General features: G+C 44.8%; 1 protein-coding gene across 1 annotated transcript in view; it reads right to left on the minus strand.

Moving 5' to 3' along the window:
- The window catches only part of KPNA7 (karyopherin subunit alpha 7), a 34,580-nt gene that overhangs the window by 8,911 nt on the left and 4,303 nt on the right, over positions 1-21,366 (minus strand). The window contains exons 3-8 of the mRNA XM_055292457.1: positions 20,636-20,770; positions 13,635-13,717; positions 12,599-12,867; positions 10,546-10,628; positions 5,831-6,094; positions 1,824-2,057 (exon numbers count right to left, since the gene is read on the minus strand). Coding sequence (XP_055148432.1) covers positions 1,824-2,057; positions 5,831-6,094; positions 10,546-10,628; positions 12,599-12,867; positions 13,635-13,717; positions 20,636-20,770 — 1,068 coding nt within the window. The remainder of the gene's footprint in view (positions 1-1,823; positions 2,058-5,830; positions 6,095-10,545; positions 10,629-12,598; positions 12,868-13,634; positions 13,718-20,635; positions 20,771-21,366) is intronic.

The raw sequence follows: 21,366 nt of genomic DNA on the forward strand, positions 1-21,366 counted from the left end.
TGCACCTATAATCCCAGTTAATCAGGAGACTGAGGAAGGAGAATCACTTGAACCAAGGAGGCAGAGGTTTCAGTGAGCCGAAATTGTCCCACTGCACTCCAGTCTGGGTGACAGAGCGAGACTCCATCTCCAAAAAAATAAAAAATAAGAAATAATTGCTCAATAAATCTTTGTATTTATAAAGTGCACTTGGCCAGAGATACAGGAGGAATTTATCTTCTATTCTTCTATTCCTGGGTAGGATTTATTCCCATTTTATGGCTGAGGAAAACTGACCTCAGTGTAAAAAAACAAAACAAATAACTTATGGCTCCAAGCAAGTTATAGTTCAAAAGACACCACTTGAAATATGTTCTTTGATTCATAACTAGATGTTTCTCACTAGACTATGTACAGATTTACAGAGGCGTGCAGGACCAGAAGTACTGAACAGATTGGAAGATGCTATAATTTGGGCAACACACCTGGTCTTTCTCTCTTGCCTAGCTTGTCATACTTGGTGCACCCTGGGAACTCACTACCCAGCCTGAGAACAGGAACACCGCCAGTAGCTTCTCCTCAACCCCATGAGACTCCACCTGCCTCCCCACCCCCAGCCCAAGGTAACCATTCCTGACTATAGATAGTTTAAACATAGCTCATTCCTTTAAAGGTGGCAAAAAGAAAAATGCCAAGGATAGTCATTGCTCCTGCAAAAGGGGAGTACAAATCAGGAGAAATAACGATGTTTTTTTTGTTCTTGTTTTTTTGAGACAGTTTTACTCTTGCTGCCCAGGCTGGAGTATAGTGGCGCGAGCGCGGCTCACTGCAACCTCCACCCCCCAGGTTCAAGTGATTCTCCTGTCTTAGCCTCCCAAGTAGCTGGGATTACAGGCACCCACTACCACACACCTGGCTAATTTTTTGTGTTTTTAGTAGAGATGGGGTTTCACCATATTGGCCAGGCTGGTATCGAACTCCTGATCTCAGGTGATCCACCTGCCTTGGCCTCCCAAAGTGCTGGGATTATGGGCTTAAGCCACTGTGCCTGCCCCCAACTTTTTTTTTTTTTTTTTTTTTTTTTTTTGGAGGCAGGGTCTCACTGTGTCACACAGGCTACAGTGCAGTGGTGTGATCCTAGCTCACGGCAGCCTTGACCTCCCGGGCTCAATTGATCCTCCTACCTTAGCCTCCCAAATAGCTGGGACTACAGGCATATGCCACCAAGCCTGGCTAGTTTTTGTATACATATATTTTTTGTAGAGAGAGAGTTTCACCACATTGAGTTCAGGCATTTGAGACCAGCCTGGGCAATCTATCCATCTGACTGGGCCTCCCAAAATGTTGGAATTACAGCCATGAGCCACTGCACTCAGCCTGCTTTATTGTATTTCTACGTTTAGATTAGAATTTTGTTGACATGACCACTTTAATCAATTTAACTTGCCTTTCCTTCAGTGTATGGTATCACCATAGCATGATATGCTTTTGCTCCTAAAAATAAAAGCTCCACCCTCTTTTGGTAGAGAGAGAATAGATGGCACATTCTTTCACCACCGCTTAGACATGAGCCAATATTTACTAGCTCAAGAGCTTTCTGGATGTTTGAGCCATGGGGTCACCTTGTCATTGAATAATGCTTGTTCCGTCTTCCAAATCTTTAATGGGTTCTTCAGAATGGAACACCCCCTTCCTTTTTTTCAGGCAGAGCTAGGACTCTGAGGTTTCAGAGCTCTGCTGTGATATCAATTTGTTTCTGCACCTGTGTCTGGATTCCTGAAGGAGTTCAACTCAGGGCTATTGGAAAGTAGTCCTTTGCCATGGTTGCTGTGTGTGCCACTTACGTTTTTTAGCAGAGCCACCAAGGGAGGCAAGACGTCGTAGGCAAGCAGCTGTTGGATGTGGTGACAAGGCCCCGCTGCTACGTTGCTCAGGGCCCAGGCTGCCTCCTTCTGGATGGAGGGCTTGTTGTGTTGCAGGAGCTGGGGGAGCACGTTCAGCATGCCTGCGTCGATGGCCATCTGCGTCTGCTCATCTGTGCCCGTGACAATGTTCCCCACGGTGCGGAGAGAAGGGGTCTGGAAGAGCAAGGCTAGAAGTCTAAGTATTTCAAGTCTATCCCAGGAGAAGGCAACAATCACACCAAGTTCTGTTCTCTCCCAAACATTGTCATGCTATAGCTGATGGTTGTCTGGAAGCCTGTGAACAGGAATTGTATCTGTGATCATTATTTATTCAATTCATCCATGGTCTTTTTTTTTTTTTTTTAAATAAAGAGACAGGGTCTTTACTGTTACCCAGGCTGGATTGCATGATCATAGCTCACTGCAGCCTTCAACTCTTGGGCTCAAGTGATCCTCCTTCCCCAGCCTCCCAAGTATCTGGGACTATACGGATGTGCCACCATGCCCGGCTAATTTTTAAGATTTTTGTAGAGACAGGGGTCTTACTATGTTGTCCAGGCTGGTCTCAAGTGATCCTGCCTTGTCTTCCCAAAGTGCTGGGATTAGAATCAGGAGCCACTGTGCCTGGCCCATGGATGTTTAAAGGTGATTTATTTAAAGGAACTTTCCTGCTTCCCACTTGTTTGGCTCAAGTGGGACAGAAATACCCAAGAAATACCTTTATTGAGAAATGCTGCTGTACTTCTCATATGCTTTCAACTTCATCATCAAATGCTAAATTGACGATAGGTTTTTTTTTTTTTTTTAGACAAGGTCTTGCTGTTGCCCAGGCTGGAGTACAGTGGTACGATTTTGGCTCACTGTCACTGTAACCTCTGTCTCCTGGGTTCAAGCAATTCTCCTGCCTCAGCCTCCTGAGTAGCTGGGATTACAGGTGTGTACCACTATGCCTGGCTAATTTTTGTATTTTTAGTAGAGACGGGGTTTCACCATGTTGCCCAGGCTTGTCTCGAACTCCTGACCTCAAGTGATCTGCCCAACTCGGCCTCCCAAAGTGCTGGGATTATAGACATGAGCTACCGCGCCCAGTGACTATACTCTTTATCGTATAATAATGACTGAATTAGTATTTATCATCAGTTTCAAGCGTGTTGCATATTTAGTTGGAGATAATGAGATCTCAATGCCATTTCCTGGTGTGATCGGGAAGCCCTCTGTGATGACTCAGAAGATCCCCAGGACAGGTCTACGACTGGGCTCAAAACAACAACTCTCCTACAATAGCGGACTATGGCTTTATTCAGATTTCTCTGTACTGTAGTGGCAGCCCCAGTAAAGCCCAGCAACAGTTCTAGAATTTTCCTAGCCTATTAGGCTGCTTACCTGATACCAAAGTGAGAGGTAGAAGTGGTACTTCAGGCCAGTCATGGCCTTACCAGGGCAGCTCCAAATGGGCCCCAGAACCCCGGGGTAAGCAACTTCTTAGAGAATTTACTTCTCCACTTTGGGAGGCCGAGGCGGATGGATCACTTGAGTCCAGGAGTCTGAGACCAGCCTGGCCAACATGGTGAAACCCTGTCTCTACTAAAAATACAAAAATTAGCTGGGTGTGGTGGTGCACACCAGCTACTTGGGAGGCTGAGGCAGGAAAATTGCTTGAACCCAGGAGACAGAGGTTGCAGGGAGCCAAGATTGTGTCACTGCACTCTGGCCTAGGCAACAGATTAAGGACTTTGTCAAAAAAGAAAAAAAAAAAGCAACAACAACAAAAATTGCTTGTCTTATCCCATCCTCTCCATGCCCCTAGCACTATCCCGAAACCAACTCGACATCTGAGAAGTCCTATGCTAATCTCAAAATAGATGATCACTAAGGCTGCAGAATATGCAATGTTAGGCAAAAGATTAAGAAAATAAAGAGCAGACAGCATAGAGACATCTTCAATATAATGCACCCACATTTCAAAGCAGTATATGATGTAGGTGACATGTTTAATAACATAGCAAAGCGGCAGGGCAGGGCACAGTGGCTCATGCCTGTAACCCCAGCACTTTGGGAGGCTGAGGTGGGCAGATCACCTGAGGTCAAGAGTTCAGGACCAGCCTGGCCAACCTGGTGAAACTCTGTCTCCACTAAAAATACAAAAATCAGCTGGGCATAGTGGTAATGGGTGCCTGTGATCCCAGCTACTCGGGAGGCTGAAGCAGGAGAATTGCTTGAACTTGGGAGGTGGAGGTTGCAGTGAGCCAAGATTGCACTCCAGCCTGGGTGACAGAGAGACTCCATCTGACACACACACAAAAAAAAACAACCTAGAAAAGCAATTAGTAATGGTTTTACTTGCTTTCTGCCTATATCTGAGCTAGTCTAAGAGAACAAACTGGGGAGAAGATAATGGGGTTTTTTTTTTTTAATCCCCAGAGTCTCACTCTGTCACTCTGGCTGGAGTACTACAGTGTGCCATCATAGCTCACTGCATCCTCAAACTTCTGGGCTCAATAAATTCTCCCAACTCTGCCTCCCCAGTAGCTGAGACTACAGGTATGCACCACCACACCCAGCTAATTTTTTTTTTTTTTTTTTTTTTTTTTTTTGAGATGGAATCTCACTGTTACCCAGGCTGGAGTGCAGCGGCACAATCTCAGCTCACTGAAACCTCCACCTCCTGGGTTCAAGGAATTCTCCTGCCTCAGCCTCCCGTGTAGCTGGAATTACAGCTGTGCGCCACCACACTCAGCTAATTTTTTTGTGTTTTTACAAAGACATTTTTGTATTTTTGTATTTTTACAGCTGTGAGCCACCGTGTCTGGCCTTTTTTTTTTTTTTTTTTTTAAAAAGCTGAGGCCAGGCACGGTGGCTCACGCCTGTAATCCCAGCACTGTGGGAGACCGAGGTAGGCAGATCAAAAGGTCAGGAGATCGAGACCATCCTGGCTAACATGATGAAACCCCATTTCTACTAAAAATACAAAAATTAGCTGGGTGTGGTGGGGGGCGCCTGTAGTCCCAGCTACTCAGGAGGCTGAGGCAGGAGAATGGCGTGAAACTGGGAGGTGAAGCTTGCTGTGAGCAGAGATCGCGCCACTGCACTCCAGCCTGGGCGACAAAGTGAGACTCTGTCTCAAAAAAAAAAAAAAAAAAAAAAAACAAAGGAGATGGGGGTCTCACTATGTTTCCCAGGCTGGTCTCGAACTCTTGGCCTCAAGTAATCTGCCTGCCTCAGCTTCCCAAAATGTTGGATGACAGGCGTGAGCTAGTATACCCAGTGGAATTTTCTTTTATACTTGTATAAGAAATTCAGATGTTATGATGAGCTTATACGCCCATTCAGTGTAAGTCAATTTGCTGAAGTCTACACAGATGGACTGCTAGAAGGAGACAGTGTATGAATAGTTCACTGGGTGGTGGGATTATAAGTAATTTCACTTGGTACTTTTCTTTTTCCAGTTATCCAGTTAAGAAAAAGTGTTACTTAACACCCACTAGGATTTGACATCAAAATAGATTCAAGCTTTTGGCCACAGAGTAGCGAAGATGGGCAGGCACGGTGGCTCACGCCTCTAATCCTAGCCATTTGGGAGGCCGAGGCAGGAGGATCACCTGAGGTCAGGAGTTTGAGACTAGCCTGGCCAACATGGTGAAACCCTGTCTCTACTAAAAATACAAAATGAGCCAGGCATGGTTGCGGGCACCTATAATCCCAGCTACTCGGGAGGCTGAGACAGGAGAATCGCTTGAACCCGGGAGGCAGAGGTTGCAATGAGCTGAGATTGTGCCACTGCATTCCAGCCTGGGTGACAGAGCAAGACTCTGTCTCAAAAAAAAAAAAAAAAAAAAAAAAAGAATAGCAAAGACCAGGGAAATGCAGATGACAAGCCTTGCCCCAGAACCTGCTAAAGTGACTATGACCCAAGGACTCGAATCTGCAGGGCCCGGGATTACATTTACCAAGACACTGAGTTCTGAGCTGGTCATGAGCACTACCAGCCTGGGCAGGACCCCCGTGTCAACCACTTGGCCGATGCGCTTATTGGAGCCGTCGGTGAGGTAGGACAGTGCCCAGCAGGCGTCCGAGAGAACCTCGCTGTCCTGGTGCTGCAGGAGGTGAAGGAGGGCCGGCAGTATCTGCTTCACCGCAGTGTCGCAAGGGTATGGGTTCTTGTTTCGGCACAGATTCGACAAGGTCCACGTGATGTTCCGCAGAAATGTGATCTGTAACAAGGAGACTGCCTCCAGCATTGGGTGCAAAGGAGAGAAAATGCAAACAGCAGTGTGTTCTTACCATTTCCAATCAATATCATAGATCAGCATGAACCAGAGCTCTTTAAAATTTTATTTATTATTTTCAGACAGCCTTGCTCTGTCACCCAGGCTGGAGTGCAGTGATGCAATCTTGGCTCACTGCAACCTCTGCCTCCCGGATTCAAGTGATTCTCCTGCCTCTGCCTCCTGAGTAGCTGGGATTACAGGTACCCGCCACCACACACGCCCAGCTAATTTTTGTATTTTTAGTAGAGACGAGGTTTCACCATGTTGCCCAGACTGGTCTCGAACTCCTGACCTCAAGTGATCTGCCGGTCTCGGCCTCCCAACGTGCTGGGATTACAGGGGTGAGCCATTGTGCCCGGCTGAACCAGCGCTTTTGAACTTCAAATAGAAATGTGTTCTAGGCAGTGATGTTTATTAGGGACACAGAACAAGATTTGTATTTCACATTCCAATGTTAGATGGAGGTTTCCTTGTGTCTTTCAAAATGTCCTTTCCCATTTGATTGATGATCTAATTTCATTTTTCACTGACAACAAGATCAAGCAGGAGTTACTTGGTCTTCCCACTGGTCTAAAACACTACTGGCATGTCATCTCCAGATTTCTAATCTTCTAATTGAGAATCAGTCTTTCTACTCTGCCTCTGGATCCCATCCCTTTTGGCCTTTTATTATTAGTTTTAGTTTTAGTAGAGACAGGGGTCTTGCTATGTTGCCCAGTCTGGACTTCAACTCCTGGGCTCAAGTGATCTGCCTACCTCCGCCTCCCAAAGTGATGATAGGCCTGAGTCACCACACCTGGCTCTTACTTTTTGCCTTTAACGATTCTGCCCAGAATCATCCCTGTCCCCAAATCACTCCCATCAGTAAGGAAACATACCCTGGGACTGTCAGCCACTCCCCTTCCGCCCCTTTCAGCCATCACCCCACTTCTGTCTTTCAGAGTCTACCCTCAGAGAGGCATCTATATTCACTGTCTACCTCCCAGATTCCCAATTGTTGGGGTTTTTTGTTTGATGAGACAGGGTCTCACTCTGTTGCCCAGGCTGCAGTGCAGTGCCGTGATCATAGCTCACTACAGCCTCAATCTCCCAGGCCCAAGTGATCTGCCTACTTCTGCCTCCTGAGTAGCTGTGGCTACAGGCATGCTTTTTGGAGAGGAAGGTCTTGCTATGTTGCCCAGGCTGCTCTCAAACTCCTGGGCTCAAGGGATCCTCCCACCTTGGCCTCCCAAAGTGCTGGCATTACAGACATGAGCACCTGGCCTCCAATTGTTCTTCAGGCCATTCTAGTCATGTTTCTAACCCTTCTTTGGTGTTAGAGATGTGAATCAGCTCCTTCCAAGTCACCAAACTCAGCAGCTGCTTCTTGGTCCTAAAGTTACTGTCCCTCTCAGCTGTGGCTAGTAGTCAGCCCTTCCCTTTCGAATGAGCTCTTGGCCAGGTGTGGTGGCTCACACCTGTAATCCCAGCACTTTCGGAGGCCAAGGCAGGTAGATCATGAGGTCAGGAGTTCAAGACCAGCCTGGCCAAGATGGTAAAACCCCGTCTCTACTAAAAACACAAAAATTAGCCAGGCGTGGTGGCATGTGCCTATAATCCTAGCTACTCAGAAAGCTGAAGCAGGAGAATCGCTTGAACCCAGGAGGCGGAGGTTGCAGTGAGCTGAGATTGCACCACTGCACTCCAGCCTGGTGATAGAGCAAGACTCGGTCTCAAAAAAAAAAAAAAAAAAGCATAAAAAAAAAGAAAGCTCTTCTTGGCAATTGTGACACCAAACCTGGTTTTCTATGGCCAAATTAGCTGTTTCTACTCAGTCTTTTTGGCAGGCTCTGCCTGACTTTAGAACCTTAGAGCCCACAGGACTGGGTCCTAGGCTCTCCTCACACTCTAGGTCAGGGGTTGGCAAACTTTTTCTGTAAAGGGCCAGATTGCAAACATTTTTAGCTTGTGGCTTCTGTGGCAATAACAACTGCCCTTGTAGCCCAGACAGTATGTAAATGAGTGGGCTGCATGCCAGTAAAACTTTTTTTTTTTTTTTTTTTGGAGACAGGGTCTCACTCCGTCACCCAGGCTGGAGTGCAGTGGTGCAATCACAGCTCACTGCAGCCTCAAACTCGAGCAATCCTCTCGCCTTGGCTTCCCAAGTAGCTGGGACTACAGACATGCGCCACCATGCCCAGCTTGATAAAACTTTATTGACAAAGCAAGTGGCCAGCCAGGTCAGGTTTGTGACCCCTGGCCCCAGCTGAACTTGCCTGGCTGGATGACATATACACATATGTCATCTAGCAGGGCACATCTGTCAATCCAACTCTGCTGCAATGGTGTCTCTAACTCGCCTCAACTTCATGCCTGCAACAAAAGCTCCAATTTCTTTTTTTCCTGCACTTTTCCCCTTTCTCTAGGAAGACAATCATCTGAACTATCTAACCTGAAACCTAGGGACATCCTGGCTTCTTGCTGTCTCCCTTTCATGTCTAGGACAACTACGTCCCAGACCCACCTGCATCACCCTCTCTGCTATATAATTTTTTTTTTTTGAGATGGAGCCTTGCTCTGTCACCAGGCTGGAGTGCAGTGGTGCGATCTCAGCTCACTGCAACCTCCGCCTCCCAGGTTCAAGCGATTCTCCTGCCTCAGCCGCCCAAGTAGCTGGGACTACAGGTGCATACCACCACACCCAGCTAATTTTTGTATTTTTAGTACAGATGGGTCACTGTATTGGCCAGGATGGTCTTGATCTCTTGACCTCATGATCCGCCCACCTCGGCCTCCCAAAGTGCTGGGATTACAGCCGTGAGCTACCGCACCCAGCCTCCCTCTGCTATGTAATTCTATGGCAGGCAGCCAGAAGGGCCTTTCTGTAAGATCAGACCACTTTACTCCCTTGGCCTCAAAATCCTCCAGAGCCTCCCTGTTGCCAGCAGGAAGGTGTCTAAGCCCTTTTCCTGCTTGCCATCTCAAGTGTTCTCTACTTAAACTCTCTCGGTCATGGCTAGTCTTTTTTTGGTTCAACTGTGTCAGATTTTTCTCCCATCTTGAAGGTTTTTGAGACAGAGTCTCGCTCTGTTGCCCAGGCTGGAGCACAGTGGTGCGACCTTGGCTCACTCCAACCTTTGCCTCCTGGGTTCAGGCAATTCTCCTGCCTCAGCCTCCCGAGTAGCTGGGACTACAGGCGCCTGCCATCATGCCTGCCTAATTTTTTTTAGTAGAGCTAGGATTTCGCCATATTGGTCAGGCTGGTCTTGAACTCCTGACCTCAGGTGATCCACCCGCCTCAGCCTCCCAAAGTGTTGGGATTACAGGTATGAGCCACCGTTCCCAGCTGAAGGTTTTGAACATAGTCCTCCGGCTTCTCTTTTTTTTCTTTCTTTTGAGGCAAATCTAGAACCCACTTCCTAAACCAGAAGTCCTCTTCAATCAACCACAATCAACCAACCTTGACTCTAAGCCTCAAAAGAAGATCCTGTTCCCCATGAACAGAACTGGTGAGCCATTAACCCATTTATGCCAGAGGTTGCAAATTTTTGTGTGTGAAAAATCAGACGTTGGCGATGACCTTGAGCAGTAGGATATAAATAACTCCCACAAGCTTAGCATTCCAATAATGGAACACTAGGCATATATGCTAAACTGTGACCCTAGAATGGAGATTTCAGTCATCTATTTTGCAAGATGGTAAGCTTGTAGGCCTCTTCCAATGCCTCAAAGAGAAGGATCAGTGCTACTGGCCCCTAAAGACAGAGCTGAGTCAATCTTTACCTAAAATGATACTTAGTCCTAAGCTTTGCTATTATTAGTTTATTTAGAGACAGAGTCTCAATCTGTCACCCAGGCTGGAATGCAGTGGTGTGATCTTGGCTCTCTGCAGCCTCCATCTCCTGGGCTCAAGCAATCCTCCCACCTCAGCCTCCTGAGTAGCTCAGACTACAGGTGTCCACCACCATGCTCAGCTAATTTATTTTTAGAAGCATGGTCTCACTATGTTGCCCAGGCTGGTTTTGAACTCTTGGTGTCAAGTGATCCTTCTGTCTTGGCCTAGCAAGCACTGTAATCACAGACATGAGCCACCATGCCCAGCTCTGAGCCTTGTTTATGAGGTCCTAAGAGGCCAGGCAGCAGCCACATGATCTAGCATTGATTTGGAAGTACGTCCCAATTTCCCGACATTAGAATTTGTTACTTAACAAGGTTCTCTCTCATTTAAAGACATTCACCTGGCCTGGTACTGTGGCTCATGTCCATAATCCCAGAACTTTGAGAGGCCAAGGTAGGAGGATTGCTTGAGGCCAGGAGTTCCAGATCAGCCTGGGCAGAATGGTGAGGCTCCATCTTTATTAAGATTATTTTAAAATTTTAATTCAAAAAAAAAAGAGAAAGAAAGAGACACTTACCGGTAGGGTGGGTGAAATCAAGGCTAGCAGATGTGGGATGGCATTGCTTGTGATGACGTTATCTCTGAACTCTGGGCCGTCGCCTACAAATAGATCAGAATGTGACATTCAGAGAGAGAACAAAGACAATCCTGAAGTGGGCGACTAATTTTTTTAGAGTGTGCAAAGGGCAAGAGACAAAAACTCATTCCCAGATTTAGCAAGTAGGTAGTATAGCCACGTACTAAATTCTGGATCTCTGGCGTGGCTGGTGGGTGGACAGTCCTGATGTAATAGGCAGGCATCACACGGCAGCAACTGCTAGAAGCAGAGCCAGCCAACTCAGCCAAGGTGGGGTGGTGGCATCTCACAGCTTGGTTCTCAGGAAGACGAAGGCTGGTCCAGACCAAGTTGTCTTACTAGAAGACCTTGGCACAGGGCAGTAACTTCCAATGCAACTCAGAACAAAGCCTGGGGATCTGTAGGTGCTGGTGACCAGCCATCAGCTACCTTAGCTAGGATAACAATTTTAGACCCTAGAAGTCTCTATTTGTATTTGTCAACCATCAAAGGCAAGGCATCACATTGTACCATCCAGTCTTGCCTCCTTTGCTGCACCAAGCAAAATGAGAGACAACTTCTCTAACAGGCACTTTTTCCTTCTGCAGGCTTTTTTCTTTTTTTTTTTTTTGGATACAGGATCTCACTCTGTTGCCCTGGCTGGAGCGCAGTGGCGCAATCACAGCTCACTGCAGCCTCAACCTCCAGAACTCGAGCAATCCTCCCACTTTAGCCCCCTGAGTATCTGGGACTATAGGCATGCACCACTATGCCTGATGAATATTTTTGTTTATTTTTTGCAGAGATGAGTTCTCACTACATTGCCCAGGCTGGTCTCAAACTCCTGCGCTCAAGCCATCCTCTCACCTCTGCCTCCTAAAGTGCTGAGATTAAAGGCATGAGTCACTACGCCAAGCATCGGCAAGCTTTTGTTTTCTTTTAGCAATTATTTTGTATTCTGTTTGCCAATTCCTATATGTGGAGTCCTTGGAGGTCTAATCATACTGTTTCTGCTGACTCAGTCTTGGGGGGTTGTTGCTTCTCTGAACTTGAAAATGCTAATAGTTGGCTGATCTTAATTTGTCAAAATCCTGAGGGATCTAATTGAGTTTTCCCAAGAAAGTCACTGGATTGATGTCAGCCAAGAATCTGGGGGCTTCCGACCCTACAGCACTAATTCACTAGACCATGTAGGAAACAGCATCGAGTGCCACATTCAGAAAAGTAGTCTGAGGATTCCACTTTCAGGGAAGGCTTGTTAGCCCAAACCAAGGAGTGTCTTTTTGTTTTTTGTTTGTTTGTTTGTTTTCTTGGCATGTTCCCTTAGCAACTTCCACTGAAGGCAGAGTCCTTCTGGGGTCCCGAGTTATCTAAGGGTCTGTCATAAACTCCCATGCTGCATAAGCCAAAGACTTGTTCTTGAAGCCACTAAACCCTGAGGCTGTAGGACCTTAGCATTGGCAGATGTCTCTAGTTAGCCTGTGGCTTCAGTATACACTGTATCATCCTGTTTCAGCTTCAATATTTGGCCTCTAAACTTGGATTTGAGGGCTTTTGGTGTTTTGAGACAGAATCTCCCTCTGTTGCCCACACTGGAGTGCTGTGGCGTTATCTCAGCTCACCGCAACTTCGTCCTCCCAGGTTCAAGCGATTGTCCTGCCTCAGCCTACCGAGTAGCTGGGACTACAGGGCATGCGCCACCATGCCTGGCTAATTTTTGTATATTTAGTAGAGATGGGGTTTCACCATGTTGGCCGGGCTGGTCTTGAACTCCTGACCTCAAGTGATCCATCCACTTTGGCCTCCCAACATGCTGGGATTACAGACGTGAGCCACCGTGCCTGGCCTGGCTTTGAGTTTTGAAACAGCTCATTGTACCCTTGCCAGCACTTCTAGGTATTTACATGACAAGGGGTTCTGGGACATCAAGTATACCCCACCACCCAAAGAACCCTTATAGTATCCCACACGCCTGGCCCCCCGTTTTCTTAGCCCACTAAGGGGAGTGTCTCACCGGCTATATTACCAAGAGCCCACACTGCCTGTTCACACACAGCCACGTTGGAGGAAGACAGGAGCTCGATCAAGGGCTGGATGGCTCCCCCTTCTACCACGGCACGAGTCTGCTCCGACGTCCCCGAAGCGATGTTGGTCAGGGCCCAGGCAGCCTCAAACTGCAAGCAGGGGTAAAGTGATGACTTCAGGAACTCCACCATTCTGGGAATGAGGCCTGCTTCAATGACCAATTTCAGAGGGGGGTTCTTTTCCTGGGATAGCATTTTCCTATGCAATGAAAGAGAGGGTAGGGGAGGGGGAGGTCATGTGAGGGAGGTATTAAGGACCTCCTTTTAGGGCAGGTGCAGTGGCTCACACCTGTAATCCCAGCACTTTGGGAGGCCAAGGAGGGCAGATCACTTGAGGTCATGAGGTCAGGAGTTTGAGACCAGCCTGGCCAACATGGTGAAACCCCGTCCCGTCTCTACTAAAAATACAAAAATTAGATGGGTGTGGTGGTGCATGCCTGTAATCTCAGCTTCTCTGGAGGCTGAGGCAGGAGAATCACTTGAACCCAGTAGGCGGAGGTTGCAGTGAGCCAAGATCATACCATTGCACTCCAGCCTGGGTGACAGAGTGAGACTCCATCTCAAAAGAGAAAAAAAGAACCTCCTTTTATACATGTTCTTGGCATTCCTAACTATCAGATGAGCCACATAGCTGGGCCGGAGCTACTTAACATCCGAATGTTCAACCAATAGCATTTTTCAGTGTTAAGTCAACATTTTCCCCTTTAAGGTATTATCTACAAGATGAAATTTCTGTAGAGGCCAATGTAAATTAAGCAATTCATCTCTGACAACACATTGAACCTTTTAAATTGCCCTCAAGGACAGTGTAGAATAGCAATTTCGTCTTTTAGATGGGCTAGCCTTTTCCTGTGTTTTACGAGCATGTTGCCAATGCCAAGAAACCAAATAGGCCACTGGAGCTCCAGCCATCAGAGCTCATTGCTAGCTATGAACCTGCAACAGCAGAAGTCTGTTTGGAGATACCTGGCTGTCTGGGTGGCCTGGAAACATAGGACTGGATCTGAGCTATTCACACCTTTGATTATTTCACCCAGAGTGAGGCTGACCTGCAAGGAGAGACACATTCAGGTCAGATTCTCTGCCAAAATGAGCTGTAAACATCACCTACTCCAGCCATCATCCATCTGATTAAAACAGCCTGGCTTGAACAGGATGTCCCATCTTGCGTGCTGTCCTAAATTTGGGGAGGGGGAAATAGAGTCCACAGATCTCACAGAGCTGTGTGTCCCTTCCCATGCTTAGGGGAGAAGTAATTCCTATCATTAGTTGGATCCCAAGAACATTTTTATCCCATGCAGTAAGAATGTGCTAGTGGATACAAAACAAAATGGCAGACTAAGGACATCCAAAAAATTCTCTCCTCCATAGAGGCAAGGAGAAAACTGACAAAAATAGAATCAACTTTTTCAGCGCTGTAGAAATTGACCAAAGGCTTGCGGCCAATTGTTTTATTCAAGCCAGAAAGTGTTTATCCAAGAAAGACAGCTGAATCTCAGTAAGAAGCATGAGAGCTGTGTGGCATTTTGACTTGCCCTATTCCCACCCACCCTCAGCTCCATGGTAGCCTTGAAAACCAACAGTCCACAATCATTGTGAAAAACCAACAGCCTCACAGCCACCAGAAGAGGCAAAATAGGTAGGTGCTCCTTTGGAGCCTCATTCCCAGAAAATTATTTGATCTGTCTGGTCATTCCCTGAAAGATCCCACTTACAGACTATTGTGACTCAGAGCTTACTCAATATGAAAAGGCTTTTCCCTAAGAATGTTCACTGAAAACAGAGGAAGTTGTTTAACTTCACAGCTACCTGAGAGGTTGAATAAGAGTTGGGATAAACAACAGGCTAACAAAAAAACTTGAAAAGGAATATCATGTATAGGGCTATGCATATGCTTAAAAACAACAACAACAACAACAAAAACTAAGACCCTCAGCTCTTACCTCTCACTGACTTTGAGGCTCTGTGCAAACAGGAAGTGAAGGCTTACGTCAGAATTGTCAACTGCCTGGCTGAGTGGTGAAGGCATGCCCCCAACACAGAGGTTCTTGGCAAAAATTGAGTGTTTTTTTCTTCGTGGTTCCAAGTGTTAAAATAAGTCTCTAATTATTAGTTGACCACTAAGCAAACCAAGCAGACACTTCAGCAGCCCCACATCACAAAAAAATACAGATTTTAGATAATTAGTTCAGAAACTACCAAACAAGCACACCCAGCAACAACAACAAACCCTGGGGCAATGAAAATCTGATTTCTAGGGTTGTCACACTATTTTAAATGACTAGTTTTCAACAAAGATTGTGAGACAAGCAAAGAAAGTGTGACACACATATATACATATATATGTGAAAAAAGCAATCAATAGAAATAGTCACTGAGGAGACCAGATGTTGAACTAGACAAAGATTTTAAATATAGTCAAAGAACTAAACCATGACTAAAGAACTAAAGTGCAAAAATGGTGTGTCACTAAATAGAGAATATCAGTGAACAGATATCAGTTATTGGAAGGAGCCAGATACAAATTCTGGAATTGGAGAATACAATAACTGAAACAAAAAATTTGCTGAAGGAGCTTAACAGCAGATTTAAGCAGACATAATAAAGCAGCGGCGAAGCCAAAGATAGGTGAATTGGAATTGTCCAGTCTGAGGAAGATAACACACAAAAGAGACTGAAGATGAAAATTGACAGATCTTTAGAGATCTGTGGGACATCATCAAGGATACCAACAAATGCAGAATAGGAAGGAGAAGAGGGAAAGAGGCAGAAAGTATATTTAAAGAGATAATGGCCAAAGAAATTCCCAAATCCAATAGAGTAATTAGTCTACACATCTGAAAAGCTCAATGAACTCCAAATGGAATAAATCCCAAGATTCAGACATATTATAATCTAACTGTTGAAAGCCAAAATTATAGAATCAAAAACATTGAAACCAGCAAAAGAGAAGCAATTAATGTACAAAGCCTCAATAAGATTAACAGCTGATTTCTTATCAGAAACCATCAAGGCCAAAAAGCTGAGGTGCAGTGAGCCAAGATTGCAGCATCGCACTCCAGCTTGGGTGATAAGAGTGAAATTCCATCTCAAAAAAAAAAAAAAAACTTTACCAACTTTACAAAAAAAAATTTCTCACTCATTCTTTGAGGCTAGTATTACTCTGATACCAAACCAAGGATATTACAAGAAAAGTATACACTAATATCCCTTATAACTACTGATGCAAAAATTCAACAAAATAGGAGGAAACCAAATGCCTAAATGTATGAAACATATGGTCAACGTATTGGTCATCATGATGAATTAGGATTTAACTCAGGAATTCAGGAGTGGTTTAACATGTGAAAAAAATCAACATAGTACCCCGTATTAAGGGGAGAACCCACATGATCCCCTCAATGCAGAAAAAACATTTAACAAAATTCAACATACTTCCATAATAAAAAAAAAAAAACACTCAACAAACTGGCATAAAAGGAAACTTCTTCATTCTGATAAAGGCATCTACAAAAAACTCAGAGGTAGCTCATACTTAATGGTGAAAGTCTAAAAGGTCTCCCCCAAGATCAGGAATAAGACAAGGATGTTACTCTTTTTACTTTTATCCAACATGGCATTGGAAGTTCTAGATGCATTAATTAGGCAACAAATAAAGTGCACCCAGATTGGAAAGGAAGAAATAAAACTATTTGCAAGTGACATAATCTTATATGTAGAAAATCCTAAGGAATTTACACGAAAAGCCTAGAGCTAATAAAGTTCAGCTAGGTTGCAGAATTGATATACAAAAATTGTAACTTTACACACTAGCAGTGATCAAAAATCAAAATAAAGCAATTCAATTTACAATATAAAAAGAATAAAACACTTAGTAATAAATTTATCGAAAGAAATCCAAGAGTTATATGCTGCAAACTGTAAAAAAAAAATAAATAAATAAAGAGGACTGAAATGAAAAGGTATCCCATGTTCATGGACTGGAAGACTTAACATTGTTAAGATGGCAATACTCCAACCTTATAAGTTCAATGACTGCATTCTATAGGTTCGATGCAGTCTCCATCAAAATCAGAGCTGCCTTTATTGTAGAAATTGACAAACTGATTTTAAAATTCATATGGAAATACGAGGGATCCAGAACAGCCAAAATTATATTGAAAAAAAGAACAAAGCTGGAAGACTCACACTTCCCAATTTCAAAACTTACCACAAAGCTACAGTAATCAAACATTTTTTTGATGACATAAAGATAAACATATAGATCGATGGAAGAGAACTGGGAGTCCACAAATGAACCCTCACATTCATGGTCAACCGATTTTTTGGTAAAGTTACCAAGACAATTCAATGAGTAGAAAATAGTCTCAAATAATTGTACTGGTACAACTATATATCACACGCAAAAGTACAAAGTTGGACTCCCACTCTCACCATTTACAAAAAGTAACTCCAAATGGCTCAAAGGCCTAAAAGAGCTAAAATTATAAGTTCTTAGAAAGAAACATAGGCATAAATCTTTGTGACCTTAGATTAGGCAATGAATTCTTAGATATATATGCCTAAAACACAAACAACCAAGAAAATAAACTAGACTTCTTCAAAATTAAAAAATTTTATGCTTCAAAGGATACTATCAAGAAAGTGAAAAGACAACCCACAGAACAGAATATATTTGCAAGTCATATCTGCTAAGGTTTAATACCTAGAATATACAAAGAATTCTTACAACTCAATAAAAAAATTTATTTGACTTAAAAATGGACAAAGGGCTTGAATATTTTTTTTGGTGGGGGGACACAGTCTCACTCTGTTACTCAGGCTGGAGTGCAGTGGCACAATCTCAGCTCACTGCCCAAGCTTTTCTGCTGCTTCAGCTTCCCGAATAGCTGGGACTACAGGTGCATGCCACCACATCCAGCTAATTTTTATATTTTTAGTAGAGATAGGGTTTCACCATGTTGGTCAGGATGGTCTCGAACTCCTGACCTCAAGTGATCCACCTGCCTCAGCCTCCTAATATGCTGGGATTATAGGAGTGAGCCACCAGGCCTGGCTAATTTTAGTATTTTTCGTAGCTATGCAGTTTCACCATGTTGGCCAGGCTGGTCTCGAACTCCTGAGCTCAAGTGATCCTCCTGCCTCAGCCTCCCAATGTGCTGGGATTACAGACATAAGCCACCATGCCCAGCATCTGCTTTTGTCATCACATTGCTCTTCTTATAAGAATCATCGAATGCCAGGCCCACCCAGATAATCCAGGATCACCTCTCTATCTCAATATCCTTAACTTAATCACATCTGCTACATCCCTTTCATCACAGAGTAACATTCACAGTTTTGGGGATTAGAAGATGTAGACACTTGGGGTGCCATCATACAGCCTACCACAAAGAGTGAAACAGGCTTAGTACATAACCCAGTTATTCTCAGTGGAACTGAAGACACCCATCCACACAAAAACTTGTACACAAATGTTAATAACAGCACTCATCATAATAACCAAAAAGTGGAAACAACTCAAATGTCCCCCAACTAATAAATGGATAAACAGGCCAGGCGTGGTGGCTCATGCCTGTAATCCTAGCACTTTGGGAGGCCAAGGCAGGCAGATTGCTTGAGGTCAGGAGTTCGAGACCAGCCTGGCCAACATGGTGAAACCCCGTCTCTAGTAAAATATAAAATTAGTGGGTGACGCATGCCTGTAATCCTAGCTACTCGGGAGTCCGAGGCAGGAGAATGGCTTGATCCTGGGAGACAAAAGTTGCAGTGAGCCGAGATTGTGCCATTGCATTCCAGCCTGGGTGACAGAGTAAGACTCCATCTCACAAATAAATGGATAAACAAAATGTGGTCTATCCATACAACAGAATATCATTCTGCCCAAAAGGAATGAAGTATTGATACGTGCTAGAACATGGATGAACTTTGAAAACATAAAAGCTCAATACAAAAGCTCACATGTTGTATGATTGCATTTACAGGGAATGTCTAGAATAGGTCATTCCAGAGAGGCAGAAAGTAGACTAGTGTTTGCAGAGACTGTGGGGGATGAGGAATGGGGAGTGACTCCTGAATGACTGTGGAGTTTCTATTTGAGGTGATGAATAGGTTCTGGAATTAGCTAGTGGCAATGGTTGCACAACTTTGTGACTATGCTAGAAACCACTGATTAGGTACTTAAAGAGTGAATTTTGATGCGAATGATACCTTCATTGCTTTAAAAAATATGCTAATATGACAGGCACAGTGGTTCATGCCTGTAAACCCAGCACTTCAGGAGGCTGAGGCAGACAGATCACAAGGTCAGGAGATTGAGACCATTCTGGCTAACACGGTAAAACACCGTCTCTACTAAAAATACAAAAAATTAGTCGGGTGTGGTGGTGGGCACCTGTAGTCCTAGCTACTAGGGAGGCTGAGGCAGAAGAATTGCTTGAACCCCGGAGGCAGAAGTTGCGGTGAGCCAAGATCGTGCCACTGCACTCCAGCCTGGGCGACAGAGTGAGACTCCGTCTCAAAAAAAAAAAATGCTAATATGGGACCAAAAGAAAAACAACTTTTTGGGATTTTTTGTTGTTGTTGTTTGTTTTTGAGATGGAGTCTCACTCTGTCACCCATGGGTTGAAGTGCAGTGGCACGATCTTGGCTTAGTGCCACCTCTGCCTCCTAGGTTCAAGCGACTCTCCTGCTCAGCCTCCTGAGTAGCTGAGATTACAGGCACACACCACCACACTCGGCTAATTTTTGTATTCTTAGTAGAGATGGGGTTTCACCATGTTGGCCAGGCTGGTCTCGAACTCCTGACCTCAGGTGATCCATCTACCTCGGCCTCCCAAAGTGCTAGGATTACAGGCATGAACCACTGTGCTTGGCCTTTTTTTCCTTTTGTTTCATACCTTCCTCGGATGGAGGGATTCTAGGGACTGCTCCAAACAAATGAAGCTAACTAGAGATATAGTTCGGACTCCTGTGGCAATTCAGAGAATGACTGTACACATTTCCCTGATGAATGGGAATGAGTCATTGGACCCACTTGGCAGAAATGGAACCAGTCTCTGCCCTCTATGAGACCTAAACCAAGCAGGGTAAAAAGGGTGCACGTGGGTAGTTAAGGTAGGACAGACAGTGATGTACTCCAAAAGAATATAGAGACGCCATTATTGAGGTGCTAAGAAGGAAAACGTCCTGGTCAAGACATTCGGTATTCACAGAAACCAGACTAACCTTGAAGTCAACCCAGGATCTGCATTTAATAAGGTTGGGGTAGATGGAGAAGCGAAGACGGGACAGAAGTCAAAGTGTTAGGAAAGACCTCACCCATCCACGGACTAGATGCCTCTACTGAGAAATAACCTTCACCCACCCTCATTTCCTCGGTTTTCAGGCTTAGGGGTAGCAAGTAAATTTTCAATTAGAAATATCACATTTTTGGCCAGGTACAGTGGCTCACACCTATAATCCCAGCACTTTGGGAGTCTGAGACAGGCGGGTCACTTGAGTCCAGGGGTTGGAGACCCTCCTGGGAAACATGGCAAAATCCTGTCTCTACAAAAAACAATACAAAAATTCACCGGGCATGATGGTGAGTGCCTGTAGTCCCACATACTCTGGAAGCTGAGGCAGGAGGCTCGCTTGAACCCAGGGAGGTTAGGGCTGCAATGAGCTCTGATTGTGCCACTGCACTCTATCCTGAGTGAGACCCTGTCTCAAAAAATAAAAAGTAAAATAAAAGAAATAGCACCCTCTCCATCCCCCACTAGAACCTAGATTCCAGACTCAGAGCCATAGGAGTAATGGCCATTAGCCTTTTGACAAAGGCAGTTTAGCTCAAACCATAATCTCTTCACTCCTTTCTTTAAAAGCCCAAAAAGAGTTTGCAAGTTCTGAATCTATTAATTATCCAGCCAGAGACACTTGCTAAGAACATATTTTGCCCAAGACTACTCTAAACACTACGTACTGACCGCCACCCCTTTGGCTGGTTTTTCAGAAGGTGTGTCAGGGCAGAAGCTTGTGATATTCCTTCTCTTTAAGGTCTGTTCATCTTTCTTGGCCTTTCGGAGCTCCAGGCTGACTGCCATCCTCTGCTGTCGCCTCAGCTAGTGAGGAAAAGAAATTGGAGCATTTAGAACCAGGAGCGGGGATGTCACCACATTTAGAACCTGGAGTGGGGAAGTCACATTTAGTCTGTCAAACATGTTTCAAAGCATCTGATTTCATTTTTACATATACAATAGGCTGGAAGAGTTCAGATCACACAGTTAGTAAATCATCTCAGCTCTGTTCACCTCCTCTTCTGTTTTCTGCTACGCCACATCTAGAAAATAATTTGATCTTCCTTCCAAAATAAAGCAAGACCATGCACAACCCTGATAGGCCAGGATTCTCAGCTATAAAAACACCCCAGCAAAGCATCCCATTGCCCTAAGTCTGAACACATCTTCATTAATGCTGATGATTTCCTGAAGAATATGGCTTCTTCCTAAATGTGCGCAGGCCTTTCCGGTGGTGGCTAGGATAGGTGGTGCTGGGGACGATTAGGGCACTGCCCATGTCCTAGATGCCCTGATCATTTCCACTATATTTATATATTATATATATATTTTTTTTTTCTTTTTGAGATAGAGTCTCACTCTGTCACCCAGGCTGGAGTGCAGTGGCATGATCTCAGCCCACTACAAACTCTGCCTCTGGG

This window comes from Symphalangus syndactylus, chromosome 9 (assembly GCF_028878055.3).
Source record: "Symphalangus syndactylus isolate Jambi chromosome 9, NHGRI_mSymSyn1-v2.1_pri, whole genome shotgun sequence".
Lineage (NCBI taxonomy): Eukaryota > Metazoa > Chordata > Mammalia > Primates > Hylobatidae > Symphalangus > Symphalangus syndactylus.